General features: G+C 37.5%; 1 protein-coding gene across 1 annotated transcript in view; it reads left to right on the plus strand.

Annotated features, from left to right (window-relative positions):
• LOC131060774 (protein COFACTOR ASSEMBLY OF COMPLEX C SUBUNIT B CCB1, chloroplastic) overlaps positions 1-18,881 on the plus strand; it is a 59,751-nt gene extending 40,870 nt beyond the window's left edge. Inside the window, exons 3-4 of the mRNA XM_057994161.2 lie at positions 18,211-18,363; positions 18,481-18,881. Of these exons, the coding sequence (XP_057850144.2) occupies positions 18,211-18,363; positions 18,481-18,667 (340 nt within the window). The 3' untranslated portion in view covers positions 18,668-18,881. The remainder of the gene's footprint in view (positions 1-18,210; positions 18,364-18,480) is intronic.
• Positions 18,882-20,872: the final 1,991 nt, after the last annotated feature.

Raw genomic sequence — 20,872 nt, forward strand, 5'->3', positions numbered from 1 at the left:
TTCGCAAGTTTCCTCTCCTTTGGATCACATAAAAGACACGGAGATAGGGCATGTGGACATGTCAGAATTCGTCAAGGGAGTGGAGGATCCGCAGGATAGTAATATGCAGCGATTGTTGGACAGCCACATCCATCACGCATCCTCTTTTCTAATGGCTGCCCTAGAACCTCAATTTGTTCTCGCTTGCGCCCATCGCTTTGACAAGGAGACGAGAACCATTAAAAATGATGATGGTGAGGCAATAATCCGTCTTGATGCAGATACAATTGAGAAAGTCTTCAGAATACCACCGACACTTGTTTATATGGAAATTTCAAAGGATAGTTAGGCGGCTGTGAAGCTCGCCTTCTTGGAACCCATCTTGGTTCCAAGCCATACCAGGAAATACCAAGGAAGACCATCATATATGATCAATTCCTTGCCTTGGATGATGCATCTCATCATCCAAGTCTACCAGAGAGGACCGGCCAGATCCGTCTCTTCTTGGATGGACTTTGTCAACCAAGCCATAACATATATGCATATAGATATTCAGTATATACTGCCTACCAGGGATTATCATAACCCCTGCATTAGACTAAGGGATTTTCTTCCCAATAGCCTCCATCGTATAGCCACATCATTCATATTACATTCTACAATTCATTATCATTTTCATTCCATAATCTACATTTAGATATTCCTATATTAACATGTATTCGGTAACATATATTCAGAAAATATTCATTAACATGTTCTCAGGAAAATTCATTAACATATAAAAAATATTCATTAACATATATTTAGAACTATTCATTACCATATATTCACAAATATTCATTAACATATTTTCATGACTATTCATTAACGTTTATTCACAAATATTCATTAACATATATCTAGAACTATTCATTAACATGTATTAAAATATTCATTACTATATATGTGTGTGTGTGGCACACACGTCCACACACATATATATCCTCTGTGAACCGTAGACATCACTTACCTGTTGCAGTCTGCAGTCTGCTGTTGAAGCTCCTAGACCGTAGTCCGCTAGCTATCCTCCCGTCTCCCTCTCCTCCTCTTCCCCGTGCCCATTTATATTTACTTCTATCTGATCGAGAGATACGTCTCCTTGAAGGGTGACGACCTTCCAAATAAACAATTCATAGTACTTCACAATAACCCGTCTAATATATTCAACGAACCATATTGATATTAGGCTGCTTGCCTTCACCCAAGGCGATATTAATTAATAATACGGGGTCACTGACTAATGTTGGGCTTGACGAATTATTAACGATAATTAATTTATTGCTGTTAACATCGAAGAACATAACCAATCAATTGTTAGATGCTTAAGTCTATGTCTATACCTTAGTAACGTTTTAGAAGAAACTTTCCCCGTGAATTTCATTAGAGAAGGATCCGATCTTCAAGGAATATGACACTCCTTAGACGACGTCAAAAATCATTTATGCCGTCCTATTAATTCTCTACGACACCCATGGAACATTAAATGGTTTGTTTGTATCTGAACCGGGATGTATAAACTGTTGCTTGATTATCCATTGAGTCAGATCCAGTCTTTTGATCAGCGATGGTGCTAGTGAGCAAGTCGTATATTGATGGTTCTTCCTAGCTACGACACTATTAATTGTTGTATTAAAATAAAGTATCATTATTGCTTTCCATTTAGAGAATAATAGGCTCTATACTATCATTGTGGCTTAACTTATAACATCTGATGCCATTTCCAACACTATACTTAACTTTAATCATTTGTCCTTCGTATCATTTATAACGATAATACAAGGAACTTCTTTAATATTAACAATATTTGATGAGGTTCACTTTGGGGACATCACATAGATAGATCTGACACATGTTAGATCTGGTCTGCCACTTAAATTATCTAATTACCATCATACAAACTGCAGACCGTGTTCATACTATCGGGCTTCCATATATTAAGTATGCATATTAAGCACATCCCGTGCATACCACCAAGGACAATGATATAATCAGCAATCCAAATTGGGTATGAAATAAAATAAGTTCTTCCTTGATTGTTGTATTGTCATCTTATTTCAATATATAAGTTGTGTTTACAATTGAGAATATGTAGATCAGGTTTAATATATAAATTGTGTTTATAATATTAATATATATTAATTAAATAATAATATTTAATAAATAAATTTCAAACAATCATTCGTTGTTAATAATAATAATTGCTTCATTTAGGATATATAACGATCAAGCAGGGGACATGACATAGCCGAGTACTATGTCGAGGGAAAAGGACTGTAAACGTCATATCAATAGGTGGATTCATGAGCCACGAGCTGCCTTCTCAAGGTGGGCTAAGTTGTACCATTGCGACTTTAAGTGGGAAATTGGAGACATCATAACTCTCCTCAGCAGGATGATGGGTTTTGAACACTCTAATGTTTTTGAACCTTGGATGTATCAGTTTACCATGTTCATAAGGCAATCCCATCATATTTCATGGGGAGAGATTATCAATGATGCTTTGTGCGAGCAACTTGCCGTATTCCCTACCACCATGACTTTCTACATGAATTCATACTTAGTGTTTTTGGCAGCGTCACTCACTCATTTCCTTGGTCTTTCTACCAAGGGTGACCGCTCACTTATACTTGTGTGGGAATATTATGATCAACTGCCTTTGAGACCCAGCATATTACATTTTAGAAGAGTTCAAGATGCATTCTTTGGTGCCTTCATGTGCCAATTTGACAAGACTCTAAAGAACAGAAGGGTGTCAGATGAAGCACGGGAAAGAGTCAATGAGTATGGGTGCTTGTTTCTTCAATTCCCAACTTTCACTTATGTGAGGGTTGGATGCTACAGTGGGCAACCATACATGCTCCCTAGATGCTCGACTGATAAGATCATTCTTATGGAGTTGGGAAGACAAATCATGGTTGTGCACGCTTATCAATCTGTCAGACATAAGGTCAGAATGGGGATTTTTACAACAAATCCATTGAAAATTGGCCGGTATTCTCGTCACATCCGTCAAAGCCAAAGCTATGGAGTCTGAGATGCAAGAGATTAAACTCAAAAGGTTTAAGTCCAGGGCAGATTTTGATTACCAGGGTATGAAGGAAAAGATCAAAAAGTCCTTCGTACATGTGCATCATATTGAGGGTATCTGGGTAGATCTCCGTACAGAAATGGAGATTCTCAAGATGGACTACTGCAGGCTTACTGTTGAACAGGTTATTGATCTGAACTTGGTGGACATTCTGCAAGGAATCATCGATGATGGTCATGTGCTCAATCCAGAGTACGTCTCATGAAGGGTTGAGGAAGCCCCACTTCCTTTAATCCAATGGTCGCATAAAGAATGCACGTCCATTCTTGAAAAATTTCAGCCTATCTTGGCTAACACCAACACTTGGCTCAAAGGTAATGGTGTTAGACTCATCAAGATCAAGGTTGGGAAAGAAGATGACTCTACAGGGCTTCTTGGATGTAAGTCTGAGATTCAGATTGACAACAAGGAAGGTGCATCATCTTTAGAAACCAGGATCAAATTGCGGGTTAGTCGGGCAATAGTGCTTCCTCTTGAGGAGGCGATAGTTTGTGGAAAGGAAAAGTCTCGGTTTCACGTTCATGTGATTGATCTTGATAATCCAGAAGAAGGACAACAATTAGAAGATGCTCCTAAGTCTCTAGCTTCGGACTCACCTCATGAGATTCCTTCCTTAGTTTCCATTGAGATGCCTCTTTCTCCTCCTGACATAATAGTGGAAGAGTCTCCTTAGAATGCCGTTCCTATTTCAGCAGTTGAGCCACCTCCTGATCATCAACAAGAGAGTTCGTAGAAAATTCCCGAGGATACCCCTGCATGTATCCATTTGTTAGAGATTGATACCTCTACTTCTGGCTTTGAAGAATTTATGAGGCAATCTTCATACCCATTGGTTACTGAGAAAACCATGGTCGCCATCCAAACAGATACTCCTCCCAGGGTGACCACGGTTGTTCAAATAGAAACTGCTTCTCCTTTGCCTTCAGCGGCTACTAGAGAACTAGTTGTTTTACCTCCATGACTTAGTTCTTTTACCCCAAAGAGGAAGAAGCAGGAAATCTCTCCTGATGTCTTTGACTATCGGCAACTCAAACAGTCTAGGCCCAAGGTTGCTAAAAAGGCCAAGACAATCTCAAGAGTAACTGTTGATAGCAATAAGATGAAAGTGGCAGAAATTGTTGAGTCCCTTGCGGATAAGCCATGTGAGGAAATGCAAGCTGCTGATTACAGGGTTACAAGGATAGAATTGGGCAAACAAACGCATGAAGTGGTCAAACATGATGCCCAATAATCCGTAGCCTCACTAGTGCAGCGGTATGATGAACTTTTAGCAAAGAAAGACAAGCCAGAAGAGGAGAATCGACAACTTGTTGCAGCTGTTCATAAAATTACAAGACCTACTGGTGAAGGGAGTAATCCTACAAGTTCTTCTGGTTCCCAAGAGTCAATTCAGGGAGTTGAAAGAGCTGCTCAAAAAGTGCAAGCATTGGATTCTTGGGTGGATCAACTTCATGATCTATGTGCACAAGTGCTGAAAGACATTTTACAAATGATGTCTAAGTTGGAGACCATTGAAGAAAAATTGAATCATACCTCCGACACTTTCAAACAGAATTTGGAAAGGGTTGAAGGTAGTTTGACAATTTGGCACACCATGCCTCAACCACAGTTGAGTGTTTTTTAGGAGCATGCCATTATTCCTTCTAGGGTCATGTACTTGGAATTTGAAGAACTTCTGGAGAATAATGCCCTTGTTCTCAAATCCCTCATTGAGGAGATTGATGATGCAATTAGATTGTGGGGTGAAATGTTCTAAGGCATTGTTTCCCATTGTGAGAAGGCCTCTTGCAACATAATGAGTCAGAATGGAGAGCTGATATTAGAAGAAGTGCTCGCAGATCTACAGATGAATATTCATAATGAATGGAGTAGCGAACAATTCTCAGCTGCTTCAATTTAGATTCTGATGAAACATCAAATCTTTTTGCACGGAATCCAGTCCATCTTGGAGAAGAACGACTCTATGCTTCTTCGATGTAATGATACCATTGTGAAGACCATGGTGTTTGCCAAGAACACCCACGAACCAAATCCCGCTGAGCTACGAATGATCATCCAAAAGTTCGAAGGATTCATGTCTTCACATGCTACAGCTTAAGTGTTTCTCAACACTTAGTTGTATTTTTCCAGATTTGTAATCTCTTAGTTGTAATTTTTCTTTTGACAAGTTACATGTAAAACCCGTTTGTAAATTGCAAGTTAAGTCTTTACTTGCACTTTTGTAATTACATGTAAGGCAACTACAAGTTGTGTTCAGTTAGGACTGTAGTTGGAATAAGTCATAGTTAGTTGTTGAATAAGTCTTGGTGGTTGAGAGAATTTCTCAAGTTAGTTAGGATCCTCCCACCTTTTTCTCATGACTCCCCTCCTATAAATACTTGGGGGGTCTATTGTAATTTTTATCTTTTTGGAAAGCAAGTAAAAACTCTGCCGAATTTACAGCAAAGAAGTCTTTGAGCTTTCATGTGTGAATTCAAGAATTGAAAGAAATAGAAGGAAATTGCTCAAGCTTTGAGTCTTTGTGCTACATTCTTGAGTTTGTGTTCTATATTATCTTTCTTGCAAGTGTTCTTTCAAATAACTTAATCAAATTTGATTTGCAGTCTTTGTGCTGCAAGTATTTGAGGTTAATATAAATTAGAATAAATATTCTTTTGAGAAGAGCTGTAAGTCTTTGTGCTTGCACTTATTCTTAAGAGAGTTAGAAGCAGATTTTGTGAGAAATAGTTGTGAGTCTTTGAGCTTATACTACTTCCCAATGTTTTATGTAGAGAAGAATAAGATATTCCAGTCTTTGAGCAGTTATAATTTGTTCTTGATAGCATTAGAATAGAAAAGGGTAGATAAGACTTCGTATAATCAAGACTTTGAGCTTGATATTGCTGTCCCGTCTCGAAGGAAGTGACAGAAGTCTTTGAGCTTTCAGGAAACTTCATTTCCTTCCTCTCATTTCATTTCAAAAAGTTGTTACTGCTGTTTTATGTTAAATTGCTATCACTTTTCTGTGAAGAGAAAAGGATATTGGCTTTCTTGAAAAAAGAAGAAAGACTTCTATCCCATCCCATCCCATTTTATTTTTAAAGTTGTAGTTAGATAGGGGGTGCCTTCCCTTAATTAGGAGAGTTTTACTCACACACTGTGGTTGAAACCACAATTTTGTATTTCTCCCCAAGTGTACAAAATTTTCAACCAACAATGGTCATATAATTGGTGAGTGATATTTCAATTTGGATCTCCTTAGGTAGAGCTCTATATTTTGCATGACAAACCCTAATATTGTCAAATAGTGAGTTTGGGCTTCAAGTTCTGGAGCCTCCTATTTCAAAAGAGTAGGTTAGGTTGGTCTTGTAGCTAAAACAACAACTATCTTTCGTGTGTGGCTTTGTGTGGCATCCAAATTATTACCCTTAGAAGCACTTGCTTCACATGTTGGTTGTCTAGGCATGTTCATATTACCATTTGTAATGTGTTGGAAATGGGGTTCATTAGTCTAAACATGCAAGCTAGGAATCAAACCCCAACTTCAAACCCTTGGGAGAGTTGGGCACTTTGATTGATTATTCCTCTTTTGTGATTTGATATGATTGGATATAAAGAGAAATGATGTAAGAACTAGTGATTTTGACAAGAAACAACATAAATAGAGAGATACATAATTGTAAACCAAGAGAGAAGCTCATATCTGGAAATGGGATACAAAGAGGAGCCTGTGTCTGCGATCTGGGCTTGAAAGTGTTGGACTATGTCAATGGGCGTCACTGTCTAGGGGGTGTTTTCTTCAACCCAGGTGTGCAAAATCTAGATCATGATGCTTTGTAGATCACCCTCTTGAAATTTCAGCCAAAAAGTGTTGGACACTTCCGACTTTTGAATAGTGTTTAGAGTTTTTCATCTATTCTAAAATTGTGTATCTTTGTCTCATTTTCCGGATTTGCTACTCTCTGTCATCAGATATGTCACCTACACATAGAATTGAGAGGAAAAGTGTTAGGTTGTAAAGGAGTTTTCCTAAGTCAAACTCCAGTTAGGAATTAACCTCCACTACAACAATGATTGATTGAAAAGAGAGGCTACCCTTGTAGGGCAGAGCCTGAATACCTTAAGGAAATGCATAATTGAAATGTTATGCCTTTTCTATGGATCTTCTTGCCTTGAAGCTTCATGAAAGGTTAATTTTGCTAGGTGGGAGTTCATGCATGTCTTCACTCATGGAAGAAACACATAAACTTGATCATGGATGCCAACTTGAATGCTTGATCCCTCCTTCACTACCTTGAAGATGACTGATTACTTGCTCAATTGGAGTGTAATTGGAATTGAATTGCTTATAAAGAGATGGTCAAGTGAGGGGGTGAGAGTTGCTTTTATACTCAACCTCACTAAACGTGTTGAAAATTTGAGAAAGGCTAACATCAGGTAGCACTTTCTCGCTCAACTTTTTTTTGACCGTTGAAGTTCAAATTTGGGCCCCTTTTGATTGAACCATGGCGCTAGGTGCCATAGTCTAGGGGGACTAGGGTGCTAAGTGCCTTAGTACTAACCTCTTGGACTGAAATCAAGGTCAGGGAGCTTGGAAAGGTGTTGATCTTCTAGATTTGGCATTGGCTTGAGCAGAATCAATCAAGTTTCAAGGGCATGAAGGGAGAAACACCAAAGTGAGCCCCAAATGAGTGTGAATTGTATGTGGATACAATTTATGACACTACATCATCCATCTTGTGAAGCAATTATGCCATCATATCAATCAACATATTAAACCTTCTTTCACCCTGAATGTTCAACGTTTGTTTTCTCTCTTTTTGATTGTTATGCTATGCAATGGGTTTTATAAGAGACGAATAAGTTTCTACACTCTCTACAGATTGGTTTTGTTTCCTAATCCCCCTTAAGTAATATCTGGTTGCTCAATCATTGTACTGCATAAAACTAAAACATGCAAAGTTCAAGCTGAATACACAAGCTAGCAAAATGACTAGCTCTGATACCATTGTAATGTCCCAAGCCAAAACAGTTTTGCAAATCCAATCCTCAACATTCCAAAAATACTTATTATTTGAATAACAAAGACCATTGGCCCTAGCATTCACTCAAATCTTAGACAACTTTGATTAAATTTAGTGTTTATGCATCAACAATATCATTGCATTTCAAATAGCAAATGACAAATAACTCACAATCTTATTGTAATGAACAACAAATAATAGGCGTAAATCCCTCTCTCTTTATTATTACAATAATGACTGTATTACATTCAAATCGCAATATCATTAGCTACAACAGCAAATTAGATCAATGCAATGTGATTGGAGTCCATGTCCAATGAAACTCAAATACGAACTCTGTATGAGATCTGTTGTGATGTTTTCACACATCGCCTCATTGCAAATGGGGACTCCCACTTTTTGCTTAGTCAGTTTTGCTTAGTTTTAGTTAGCTTGGCAGTAGTTTTTGTCTCCTATCCCTTAGGATGGTTGCAAGTCTTGTCAATCCGGGAGAAAACGTTGATCAAACGCTTGAAATAGGTAGGTTAAGTTAGGGGAAGGTATGATCCAGTTAGGAAGTCCAAGTCCAAAATAATGAGGTCTTCAAGTTTAGAAATTTGATAAGATGACGAAAGAGCGAAGAGTCATGAGGAAATTTTGCTTGACAAGGTATAAAAATGTTGTCAAGAAATGAAGAAACTTCCAAGGTTGAGAGAAGAATGAAAGATGAAAGTGGGATTTTATCCATGATAAGGAAATGAAATTTGAAAACGATTAGTGTGGATTAGAAGGGACAAAATGATAAGGAATTCCAAAATCCGCGACCAAGGAAAATCCACAAAAAGTGAAGGGATGAATTTTTTTCCCCTGCAATAGCAAAATCCACGAAATTTTGATGAAATTGCAAAAAATCCATGACTTTCTGAAATCCCCTACTTTTTTTGTGGAATCTGGATGATTAAGGAAAAAATAAAAAATCCATGCCTTATAGAAATCCACAAATATTTTTTCTACTTGGAATTTTCCGTGACCTCTCCAAATCCACAAAATCTCTATAGCATTTGGAATTTTCCACAACCAAGCAAAATCCACGAAAATTCAAAGGAATGAAATTTTTTTCATGGAACTCCAAAATCCACGACTTTTGAGGACCTTGAATTTTTCCATGAAGGATGAAAAAATTACAAAATTACTATATGCCTTGAATTTTTCCTCAAGTTCTTGAAATCCATGACTTTTCAAGGGCAAGAATGTCAATTTTTCCATGCATTTCAATAATCCACAAAAAATTGCAAGCAAGCAAAATTTTCCTTGACATGCAAGAATCCACAAAAAAATAAGGTTGCAATAGTTTTTCCATGCAAGAGAAAAATCCACGAAAAAGGCACGAGTTAATTTTTTTTCCATAAACCCGCAAAATCCCCAAAATGTGATAATTCATGAAATTTTCATGATGTGAATCAACCCAACATGAGATTTAGGTCAGCTGGGATAGTGAGTCAAGCGTGTGGATGCAAGATAAAAATGAAATTCAAGGCAAGGAGAGCTGACTTTCCTTCCTCAAATGAGAGGAATCCATATAAGAAGAAGATCAATGCCTCTCATCATTATTCAAGCAAATTCGAATTCAGCAGGGCGATTGAGGAGCAGACCTGAAGGTAGTTTCCAGCAACAAGCACAATTTTCCTCAAGAAAATCACTTGCAAATCCAAGTTGTAGACAAGGAGAGGATAAATTCAACAAGAGGAGTAATCAAATTTGAAGTGGAAAAAGGTATTTCAGTGAGAACTCAGGCAGATCTGAATGAAGGGTGGGGCATTATCAGGCCTGAGGTTATATTACCAAATTAAAAGAGGAACATTTCCAAATTTTGAACACCATTTCCAGATTTCAAGAGGGCTTGCAAGACATTTTGGGAAATATTAATGTTTTCCCGATAATTTTGTTTCATGATTTTATCTTGAGGAAAGAATATCATGTAATATCTTTCAGATTTCCTCATGTAAGTTAAAAAAGGTAGGATATAGTTATCATTTTCATATCATGATCATCTTGCAACAATTTTGAAATTGACGTAGAATTCCATCTGCTATTATGATTTAAGGTTTTCTCTCTCTTTTTCGGGATTGATGGAATGATAGAGAATGATGAAGGGATGTTTCAACAACAACATGAAGAAGATCAACATCCAAGATCGGCATGGAGGATTGTTCAACAACATGAAAGGAATAATTGCAACATGGGAAGTTCTACATCAAAGAATCAAGGTCAAGAAAGTTCAAGATATTTCAAAGGAAAGACATAACAGCATGAAGTCAAGAACTACATCAAGGAATTTCAAGTTCAAATGTATCCAGGACATCACAAGGTGGATTCCCAAACATGAAAGTGAAATGCAAGAATCATTAAGGAATAGACATGATAGTTTCAGGAGAGTTAATCAAAGTTAGAAACTTGATCAAGATGATGCAATTTGGGAATAGGGACCATGACAATTCGTCAAAAGGCTTGATAATGTTGAGTATCGAGAGATATCTATGTTGAGGTGGCACCTATTCATCATCAACCAATCCAGTGATGCCACATCAACATGTCCAAGTTCAATGAACCCGACTCATCAACAACGATACCTGTGGAAGGCACTTAATTCAACGTAACAACTCCTATTATTTCATTGGTCCTCTCTTTCGAAGGATGTGAACTCAAGCAATGTAATTTTCTCATTGGTCGATATTGAATGTGAGGTAGTCGTTGTTGTAACTACCTGATTAGGGTTTCTATTGAATTATCTCGGCCATTGATTTAGAATCAATCTGGCCGTTCATTTGTAACGTAGACCTCTATGTAAGGTTTTGCCGTCACATTTGTAAAGGTTAATAGTTAAGAGATCAATAGTTGATAGTTAGCAGTTAGCAATAGAGTAGGAGGAGTAAGCTAGAGATTGTTACCAAGACTATGTTGAAATCAATATATAACTTTCATTGAAGCTATGGTGGATCGTTGTGTTGTGTTTCTAGATTTTGCACGGTTTCTTGTTACTTCTCAAAGTTAGTTGAAGTTCACTGATTGTAATGGAGAAATGTGAAGATGTTTGATGGAATTTTGGTTCATACCATTTGTCGTTTGGTGATTGCAAATTGCAGTGTATGGTTAGTCTAAACCCAATTAGGACTAGTTTGATTGTGGATGTTCGTTTGGATTGCACCAGTCTTGGGTATTTGATGAATGTTTACAAAATGATAATCCTTTGTTACCTTTGGAGACTGCATCAATTTTGTGTAGTTGTTTCCTCATGGTGAAGCAAGGCTTGATTATGGAATCCATGATGAAATAGCTCTGATTTCGGGCAGACAACTGGGGGGGGGGGGGGGTGAATTAGTTGTCTCAAAAACTTACACAACTTAAACTTATTCTCAGATTTGATAATTAAGCATGAAAGCATAAATCATCAACACATCAAGAACACACATAACATCAAGATTTTTGACGTGGAAAACCCGATCAAGGGAAACACCACGTTGGGAACCTACCCACAATATGATGATACTCTGTTAGAAGTATTAGAAATATTACAATGGGGAATGTACATGCATTCAGGCACATTGCTCAAAAACAACAAGGGCTACAACCTAGAGAAGACTCACTGCCTTACAAATAGATTCAGATCACATCCGGAAATCATGAACTGAGAAAATAGCATCTCCAATGCCTAGTTACAGTTCCGGTTAAGCACACAACAACTTTCATTTCCTTCTTTACACTTCTTCTTTGCTTCCGAAAGATCAGTACATTATTCGCTTACATACATCACTCTCTTTTTCATAGCACACACAAGATTATTACATTTATTTATACATGAGATCGGCCTTGGAAAGATCAACAAAGTTGGCTCAACACACAAAACAATTATAATGATATAGCTATTGATCAGATACAAATTAGCACATGCGGACCAAAACAGTGTCGGCTAATACATAGCATGAGCCTAAATCACTACCTCGAACACAAAACACCTCCAAGAATTATGCATTGAACATCCGCAACACGCTGCAAGCATCTGGTCGGCCAAAAACTTGAAGAACACCAACATACCGGAGAAAATCATCACTTATGAGCTCAACGATCAATGCAGATCACCAACACAGAAGGCACACGATCTAGAAACATCCACAAGCATCATGAATTACCATAGCAACATCTGCATCAACACAAATTACCAGAATCACTAGCATCATCATATCGAACCTCAGGAACACAAATTGCAATGACTGTCAACCTAGAAAATTCACTTGTGGAGCTCCAAACCACAAACCACTTGAATTGAGGACACAAATCAATGTCCCAAACATATCTCCAAATCCATAGATCAAGATATTATAGTGCAGAGCAATGCAGATCAAAATACTGACACTCTGTCACCACTGAACAACAGAAAACCAACTACAACACAGATACCCATAACTCGATCAAATCTTCATGCGGACCTCTGCAAATTGAATTGAATCAACTACAAACATCTTTCTAAAAACCCTTTAATCTGCAAACTCTGATCTTCAACATACTGAGCAAACCAACTTACTGAACTCCACTGCATCAATGTCACAGACAGAGAAATATGTTGACATCAATGACAACACATCTCTCAAATAACTCTCAAGCACATATTTGCAGCATTATTCCAACAATCCATCTATCAAAGCATCATCTATTATCATCATTGTCCTTAGGTTTAAATTAAATTTCTTCAAGCTTGTCTCTTTTGTATTTTATTTTCAAGCCAGTTTAAGTTAGTTTCCAAGTTCTAGTTGTTTTGCAAAAACGTAAGTCCCTTTGTGTTACTAGCAACATCACATCGATACACCGAGTCTATCCACAGCATACGGTTGATTGTTCGCATTGTAAACCTTGGGGTTAACCTTTTTTGATCACGAAGTTTAGCATATGAGGTTTCTTTGTTCAAGGGAGGATAGAATACTTAGTATTTTATTCTATGCTCGAAGTGTCATAACAATATCAGTACATTTCTAATAGCAAATGACAAATAACTCACAATCTTATTGTAATGAACAACAAATAATAGGTGTAAATCCCTTTCTCTTTCTTATTACAATAATGATTGTATTACATTCAAATACTTTTGCTAATATCATTAGCTACAACAGCAAGTCACACCAACAACAATGGCAAATTAGATCAATGCAATTTGATTGGAGTCCACGTCCATTGAAGCTCAAATACAAGCTTTGTATGAGATCGCCTTTTTTAAATTGCTAGGGTTTTTGTCCTAGCATTCCTGTGCTTGAACATAAGTGCTCAAAATGGATTTTGAAAGAAATTTGATTTAAGTGTAGATGATGATCCTGGATGAAAATATTCACCCTTTTATATCCTCTACAAATAGATAAGTTTGCCACCATGCACATTCGCAAATTCAAATTTGAACAGTGATCATGGGTGGGAAAGATTCCACTTTGAAAATAATGACTCCAAAAATAGACTATTGGAAACAATACATCAAATGTTGGGAAGGTAGGAGGGAAACAAAAATATAGGTATATATATTAGGGATTGGGGGTTGGCCATAACATAGGACTCAACTAAAGGATGAGATATTGGTAGTCAAGCAATAGGCATGACAAGATGGAGAAGTTCGACAAATATAATGGCAAGGCAGGTGACAAAAGGAATGAATGGTAGGATGGAGAAGTTTGAAACTCCGACATGAAGAAGGGAAGAGCGGAGTTGGAAGGAAAAACATATGGAGGAAGGAAAAACACACAATAGATGAAAAAGGGAAAGTACATACCTAATATGCACAGGCTTGGATTGATTGGAAAAAGGAACATGACATTTAATGGTGGACCAGAGTCATTTGTTATTTTCAAAAGCATTGAATGGTATTTCAAGCACCTCCTTTTACTAGAATCATGTTTCTTCTCCTATTTTACTCTTAAGCATTTGTAAATCTGTATTCATGACCCTTATCTAGGTTGATCTAAAACATAAAAAATTTGGGGATTCATACCTTCTCATGTCTTGGAGATGGGACCCTTATGCTGGAGATATTTGTAGGCAAAGGATGTCCCAAGTTCCCAACATCTTCTGATTTGATGGTAGATGTCTGCTGTTGCAAATAGACAAACTAAAAAGAAAAAATACAAATGGTAGATGAAAAATATAAAATAAATCCTAGAATGGTTAATAAGCTGCGGATAGAGAAAGTTCTGCCAATCGTGCTAAACCGTTATGATTAAAAAGCTCATGTTGTTGGGTTTGTTTGCTGATTTGAGAGCTCAACCACTTTGACACCCGATTCCTCTTGTCGGCTCTGAGGAAGATGAGATCAGCATTTGCACTATACACATGCCATACAACTGCCCTTAAGGCTACTTAAAATATGAGGTCATCAAGCAACGGTCTCCACAACCTACAGATATCTGACAACATTCAAGTCTTTTGTAGTTTGCTTGAAGCACAGATATATTTTATGCTTTGTCATTAATGTAGTATAAGTTACCAGATTAGGTACGGGTACGGGTACGGGAATATATTCCCATACCTGTACCCAATATATATGTTCAAAATTATAAATTATAAGAACAGCGGTACTCATAATTGCCAATAAACAGAATATTTAAATGCCTCATAATTATAATTTTCAAAAATGAAAATACTCAAGTCTCAAAAGCATCAGTGCTCCAAAATTGAAAGTTACACTCTTACAAGGACACGATAACGAGCAACACTTTAGAATGAAAGATGATCCACTAAACTGCACATTTCAGTAGTGTAAATTTGTTGTGATTTCCACAGTTTCCATATTATAGAGGAACTAAAGTCAAGAAAGATGTAATATTCCGGATGGAATATTTAATGTAATTTGAATTATATATAATGACCAGCACATAATCACTGATTATACAGCTCAGTTGGGGTTGAATGTATGTCTTTTAGTGGTTGGATGCTGAAATAGATCTGCCATGAAGCTGCTAAAAATCTCTTTGGAATATCTTGAGACATTTGTTAGGTCTGGCATTAAACCCTCAACTTGTTTAAACTTTAGACCCTTAAAAATTTAATGAACTGTAGACTTCAATTATGGCACCCACAATTCGTAATACTAGGGAGAATATGAAATATTACATTTGAATACAAATACCCCATGAAACCTCTCTGATATTTTATAATTTTCTGGAATATATCTCTTTTTTGGGAAAAGTTTTTGATTTAAAGTGTGTTTTTTGGGCCCACTGGCCACAGGTACGCGGGGGTCCTCTTGGGTACTCCCTGGGTATGTCCAGGTACTGCCTGAGTGTACCGTAGGAGGAACCAGCAAAGGACCGGTACCAGGACCAAACCCACACACGAACCAGGTCAAAATAGAAGGACCCAGTAACATAGAATCTAGGAGGCTCAAAAGAACCTTTAGATTTTACATTTCTTGGTGGCAGAGCAAACTTGTCTAAAGAATGGCATTGAAGAGTCCATGGATTCTTGCTAACTCTATATTTGGATCTGATGCTTTTGCCTGATCTGCAAGGAAAACTCTAGTTGCAACTCAAATCAGCGAGCAGGGAAGTATAATAAGCTAAAAGCAGAAGGATAATTCATAACAAATTGGACAAACACTTTTATTTCTGGGCTTAATTACAGCATACATTCTTTTCTAATGGTTTCCGAGCCCAGTCCCCAAAACTCTCCCCCTCATCCCTGCAACACATTCCCCTTAATAAACAAAAACTGCTATCATACAAGAAAACTACTAAATACCCCACTGCAGCAAGTTGCAAACCCACACAGTCACAACAAAATCTTCTGAAAATATTTGAATACAAAAATAGCTGACATAAAGAGGGAGTTGATCATCATTTAATGGTCGATTACATCAGGATATCTTTCTTTGTGCCATTGTAAGTGTTTTTGTTCCACCCATAAATTCTGGAAGACCTATTTTAGAAGAACAAATACTGTCAATCAAAATATATCAGCAATGGGCTCCTAAAGAAATGGCCAATCAAGCAACTGCTGCTGAAGGTAAAGTTACCAGAATACTAGGTGAAGAGATCAGAGATGAGGACATCCCTATTTGTGAGTTTATCAGTTCAGTACAAGAGTCTGAGGTCATCCAGGACAACATCAAATGAAAGGGTAAGCCCTTTTTCTCTTTTTGATTCTGTTCCTGTCTCCATTAATATTAGTTATCCCATATGCAGCCCGTCAAAACTAAAAGTTACTCACACTGCAGACCTCATATCTCATTCTTCCTGTCATCCACTCCATATCTCACTTCTAATAGCTGTCCTCACTTTACCTCATTCTCCTAGAATAAAGAAATTCATCAATTCTTTCCCAACCTCAGCCTATTAAGACTACTGCACAGCTGCTGTTTGGAGGCTCACACAGTTACACCAAAGAGTAAACAGCTAAAGCTAATGATTGTCCCCAGGCTGAAAACCAATCTCATTCTGAGACCACTGAAAACCAATCTCATTCTGAGACCATTATTCATTTGGCCTTGGCCAATATCACTGACACCCTAAGTGACCGTACAACAGTCTTGAAGCAGCAGAACAAGCAACATGAATTCAATCCGAATTTCCAAGGCATCAAAGAGAACCAAAAAGGAGTTATCAATGGTATAAACAAGCTTGGGGAGGATTTTTGTATTCTTTGTCATTGCTATCAGTGGGCCTACCACAGGGATGAAGTGATTGAAAAGATTCTTGGGGCTGAGATTATGAAAAGGGAAAGCAACCTCCTCAAGTTCAACCAGCAATTTCAGGACCTTAACAATGTTAAAAGAATGATCAATTCAGGATAATATCTCACTAATATTGCTGCCTCTGCAGAATAATAGAGCTTACATGCCTGCAGTGAAGAAGGGCAACCTGGTTGGGGCTGGCACATGAAGCGTCATATGTGTGCTGGACCAAACCCACCAAAACAACATTGCAATACAAGAAATAACAACCAAAGAGTCCCAGGTTTTTCTTGTTTCTCTGACTGTTTTAGCACTTGATCTTTTCTCTTAACTTTTCTAGTTTCTCTCTGAATGTGTCTTTTCTATTTTCTCGGATATGTCTTCGTTTTTCAAAAGTTTTAAGCATTTACAGCAGCTATGGCTTGATGGTTGTAATTTTCTCCTAAAGACACTCGTTTGGAAAGGGTTTTTGTACTGTACTACACGATATATAAATATTTTCTTTTATTAAGAAATTGTTAACTCGTTTGAACTGCTTGCTCATTATGATAAGTAGAATTATATGGAAAGGACGTCTGTATGTTAGGATGCATTCCCTTAACACTGAACGTGGACAGAATCTCATCAATCCTACTGGACAAAATTTGCAGCTCAAATTATTCCTTATATGCACACCATTTATCCTTTCATTCCATATAATTTTTGATGCTATAAACATTTTAAATTGCTACCTAAATTTTCATCTCTGCTAGAGAATGCTGTGCTGATCTATCATGGCTTGAGGGCTGGAGTACATAGTTAGTGATGAAAAAATGGCATTAGTGGACATTCACCATAACATTTTTTATGAAAAAATGGTCGTAAATATGGAGCAGAATGATGGCAAACAATTGCAGACTAGCAATTGGGAGCATGGAGATTGACTTAGTTTTATGTAATCAATGCTCACCTAATCTCAGGCATCTTCCTTGGAGCTTTTCAGGTTCAAATTGAATTGTAGAAGTGAGGTCGTGGGTATTTACAGTCACCTTTACTGGAAAATTACTGGATTACTTCTTTTTTAAAGTCCAAGGTGCCACATCATGAGAATATGCTAACACAAGATTGTCTGAGGTTACAACAAAAACATAAATTATAATTTCAATGTTGCCTAGTTACTGGCAATCTATGGTAGGAATGGATGAAAATCTATTATAACAAATTCTCTAGTTAGGATGAGATCAAAAAATGATCATTGTATCTTATATTCCTTTATATTTTTTTCAATAGCATTTTATAAGCCGAGCATATGCTATTGATATTTTGATACAATCATATTAATTTCTTTTTCAGGCATATGGTGAACTTTCAATATTGTTTATCAATGCATCAATGCAGACGACCATTTCATCTTAAAAATATCCTTCTATTGCACTTGGCAGGTTTGAGGGTATGATGGTTCCAAGTCGAGGACAGGCACTCTTTCTGACATTTTGCACCTGTGTAAGTCTTGCAAGTGTCGCTCTTGTTCTAACTATTACAGTTCCTGATGTTGGAGACAAATGGTACTGGTTAACAGCCTTGAGTCCTCTTGCGTAAGTGAACTACTGGATTGTTTCTTCTTTCAGAATTGTTGTTTATTTGATTGAAAATAATGGCTTGCATGGTCTGACAAGTCATTCTTTTGGAACACACTACACTTTCATGTGCAGAGGAGTGTACTATTGGAGACGAGCATCGCGTAAGGAACAAATTAAATTAAAGATGGTAGTAGCTGATGATGAATCTTCTGCAGATGTCATCATACAAGGTGATGATGAACAAGTTGATCAACTCCGTAGAGAGCTCAGGCTTATGGAAAAGGGAATGGTGTATGTAAAAGGAATTCTAGAAAGATGATTTCCATTCTACCGTGTTGCTGCTATCTATTATTTCTTGTATCAGCTTCTCCACTAAAGTTCAATTATAGTTTTTCTCGAGATGGCTTAATTTGCAAGGTTATTGTTGAAAGCAGTTAGGATTCTGTCTTGTATGAGTCAAAATGCATTCTGGAGGTCAAAATGTAGTTCCTGCAATTAATATGAAATGCTTCTAGGTCACTCTAGAGTTTCTATGGATGGTGCCCCACAATTTCCCTAACTTTAGCAAATAATGTTCTTTGGGTGACATGGAAACTCATCCCAAATTTAGCAAATAATACTTTCTGGGTGACATGGAAACCCGCTAACTACTATACAAACAAAGCCAAAAGGCATCTAGAAGACTCCAAAACCCATTTGTTTAGTTTTGGAAGGGAAGGCCAAAATCATCAAATCTACAGATGAGAGCATGATGAGTGAGGTAGGCTTCTTTGTCAAACACCTCTTATTCACAAATAACAACAGGGGAAGAAGAAGAACAAGGCAGGGGTTTACCCCTTTGGGAGGGATGAGCAAGACAAGGGTGGTGACTGCTAGTAGGTCAAGCTACATTTGCATAGGAAAGATTTGTTGGAGAAGAGGCATGCACATCCACACATGTAGAGAACAGAAACTGCAACATATATCAAAAACTAATATAATAATAATAGAATTACACATAAATTTTGCAACAAGAGATTCATTGTTTATTAATTTTGACATACCAAGGTTTATATTTCTTAAAAGATCATTGATGTATGCTAAAATTTTCTATGCTGAATCATCTAAAATATTATATAATTTTATTTGAGTCATCCAATAATTTTTTTGGATGAGGATCACAATTTTTTGACCCTGCTCTTAACCTGCTCTTAATTTTCACTTTTAATATAAAACATCTCTAGCATTAGACGATATCCTTGTATTATCGTATCAACATTTTTTAATAAAAGACTTGATTTGTTATTTATTTTCATCCAAACCTTGGGTATCTACCATTAGAAGTCCAACGTTGGTTCATTGGACCATCTTCAATACTAAATCTTATCTTTACCACTTTTCTCAAATTTGTGGCATATACATTTAAAAATTCATTCGTCTTATTTATCATTCTTTTGCTCAAAACTAATTGATTAGTTAAAGCAGTTGTTTTTTATTAAAAAAAACAGCAAAACAAGGGTGTTGGCCCTATATACAAACAACCGGTGGGCGGAAAAAAGAAAGGTAGCAAAACAAGGGTGCTAACCCTAAACAATCTTAGGTCAGACATGCCTTTTACAACAAGTCAAAAGACCGTTGTTAAAGGCTTGCCAAACCAACAACACCCCAAAAGGACTCGACTCAAGAGTGTGGAGAAACACCCAAAACTTGATGCAAAGGAGTTTGGTGACGGGGGGGGGTGGTGTGGGGTTGGGAAGACTTCCCTTTCTTCCCGCAACAAACAATATTCTAGGCAGTACTATTATGAGGAACATCATAAGAAGGATCAAGAGGGGAGATCCCCTCAACATTTCTGTTCGCAACTGGAGCAAACCGTTGTTGGGGAACAACATTTGGAGAAGACTCACCAGGAGCAAATTGTTGTTGCAAAACAGGAGCAACATGAGAAGAAGCCTCAAGGCCAGATGAGACCACAATAGTAGCAAACAAGGGGCAGTAGAGGCCACATCAACAGTAAGAGGCACAACCTCATCCCGAGAGGAGTCATCATCTGCATGTGAAGAGTCATCATAATCATCAGAATCAAAAGCCATGGCAGTCAAATGCTCAGTAGTTTCATCTTTCCACCAAGTAGCAACACCTTTATGGTGTGAGAGAGAACAATCTGAAGCTAAGTGACTCGTTGAGAAGCGTCTCCGATAGCGAAAGGCGAGGTCCTCATAATCCAACGATTGATTCCATGGCCTATCCCCAACCATGAGAACCACATCCTTAGAGAGAGGCATAGAGATGTTAATGTCGATTAAAATGCGAGCCAAGGCAGAATGACCCATGGAGGATGTGGAATAATCAACCTTCAAGAAATGACCGATAGCGTTACCAATGGCCTCATAAGAATAATGCTCCCAGAAATGAAGGGGAAGGTTGGGAAGGCAAACCCATACTGGACCCATATTGAGTGGTTCGGTAAGAGGGTTAAAAGAAGGTTTCTAGGGCTTGACTGAGAGAGAGTTAACTCTCCAAGACCACAACTTTCCCAACACCA

Source organism: Cryptomeria japonica, chromosome 10 (genome assembly GCF_030272615.1).
Source record: "Cryptomeria japonica chromosome 10, Sugi_1.0, whole genome shotgun sequence".
Taxonomy (NCBI): domain Eukaryota; kingdom Viridiplantae; phylum Streptophyta; class Pinopsida; order Cupressales; family Cupressaceae; genus Cryptomeria; species Cryptomeria japonica.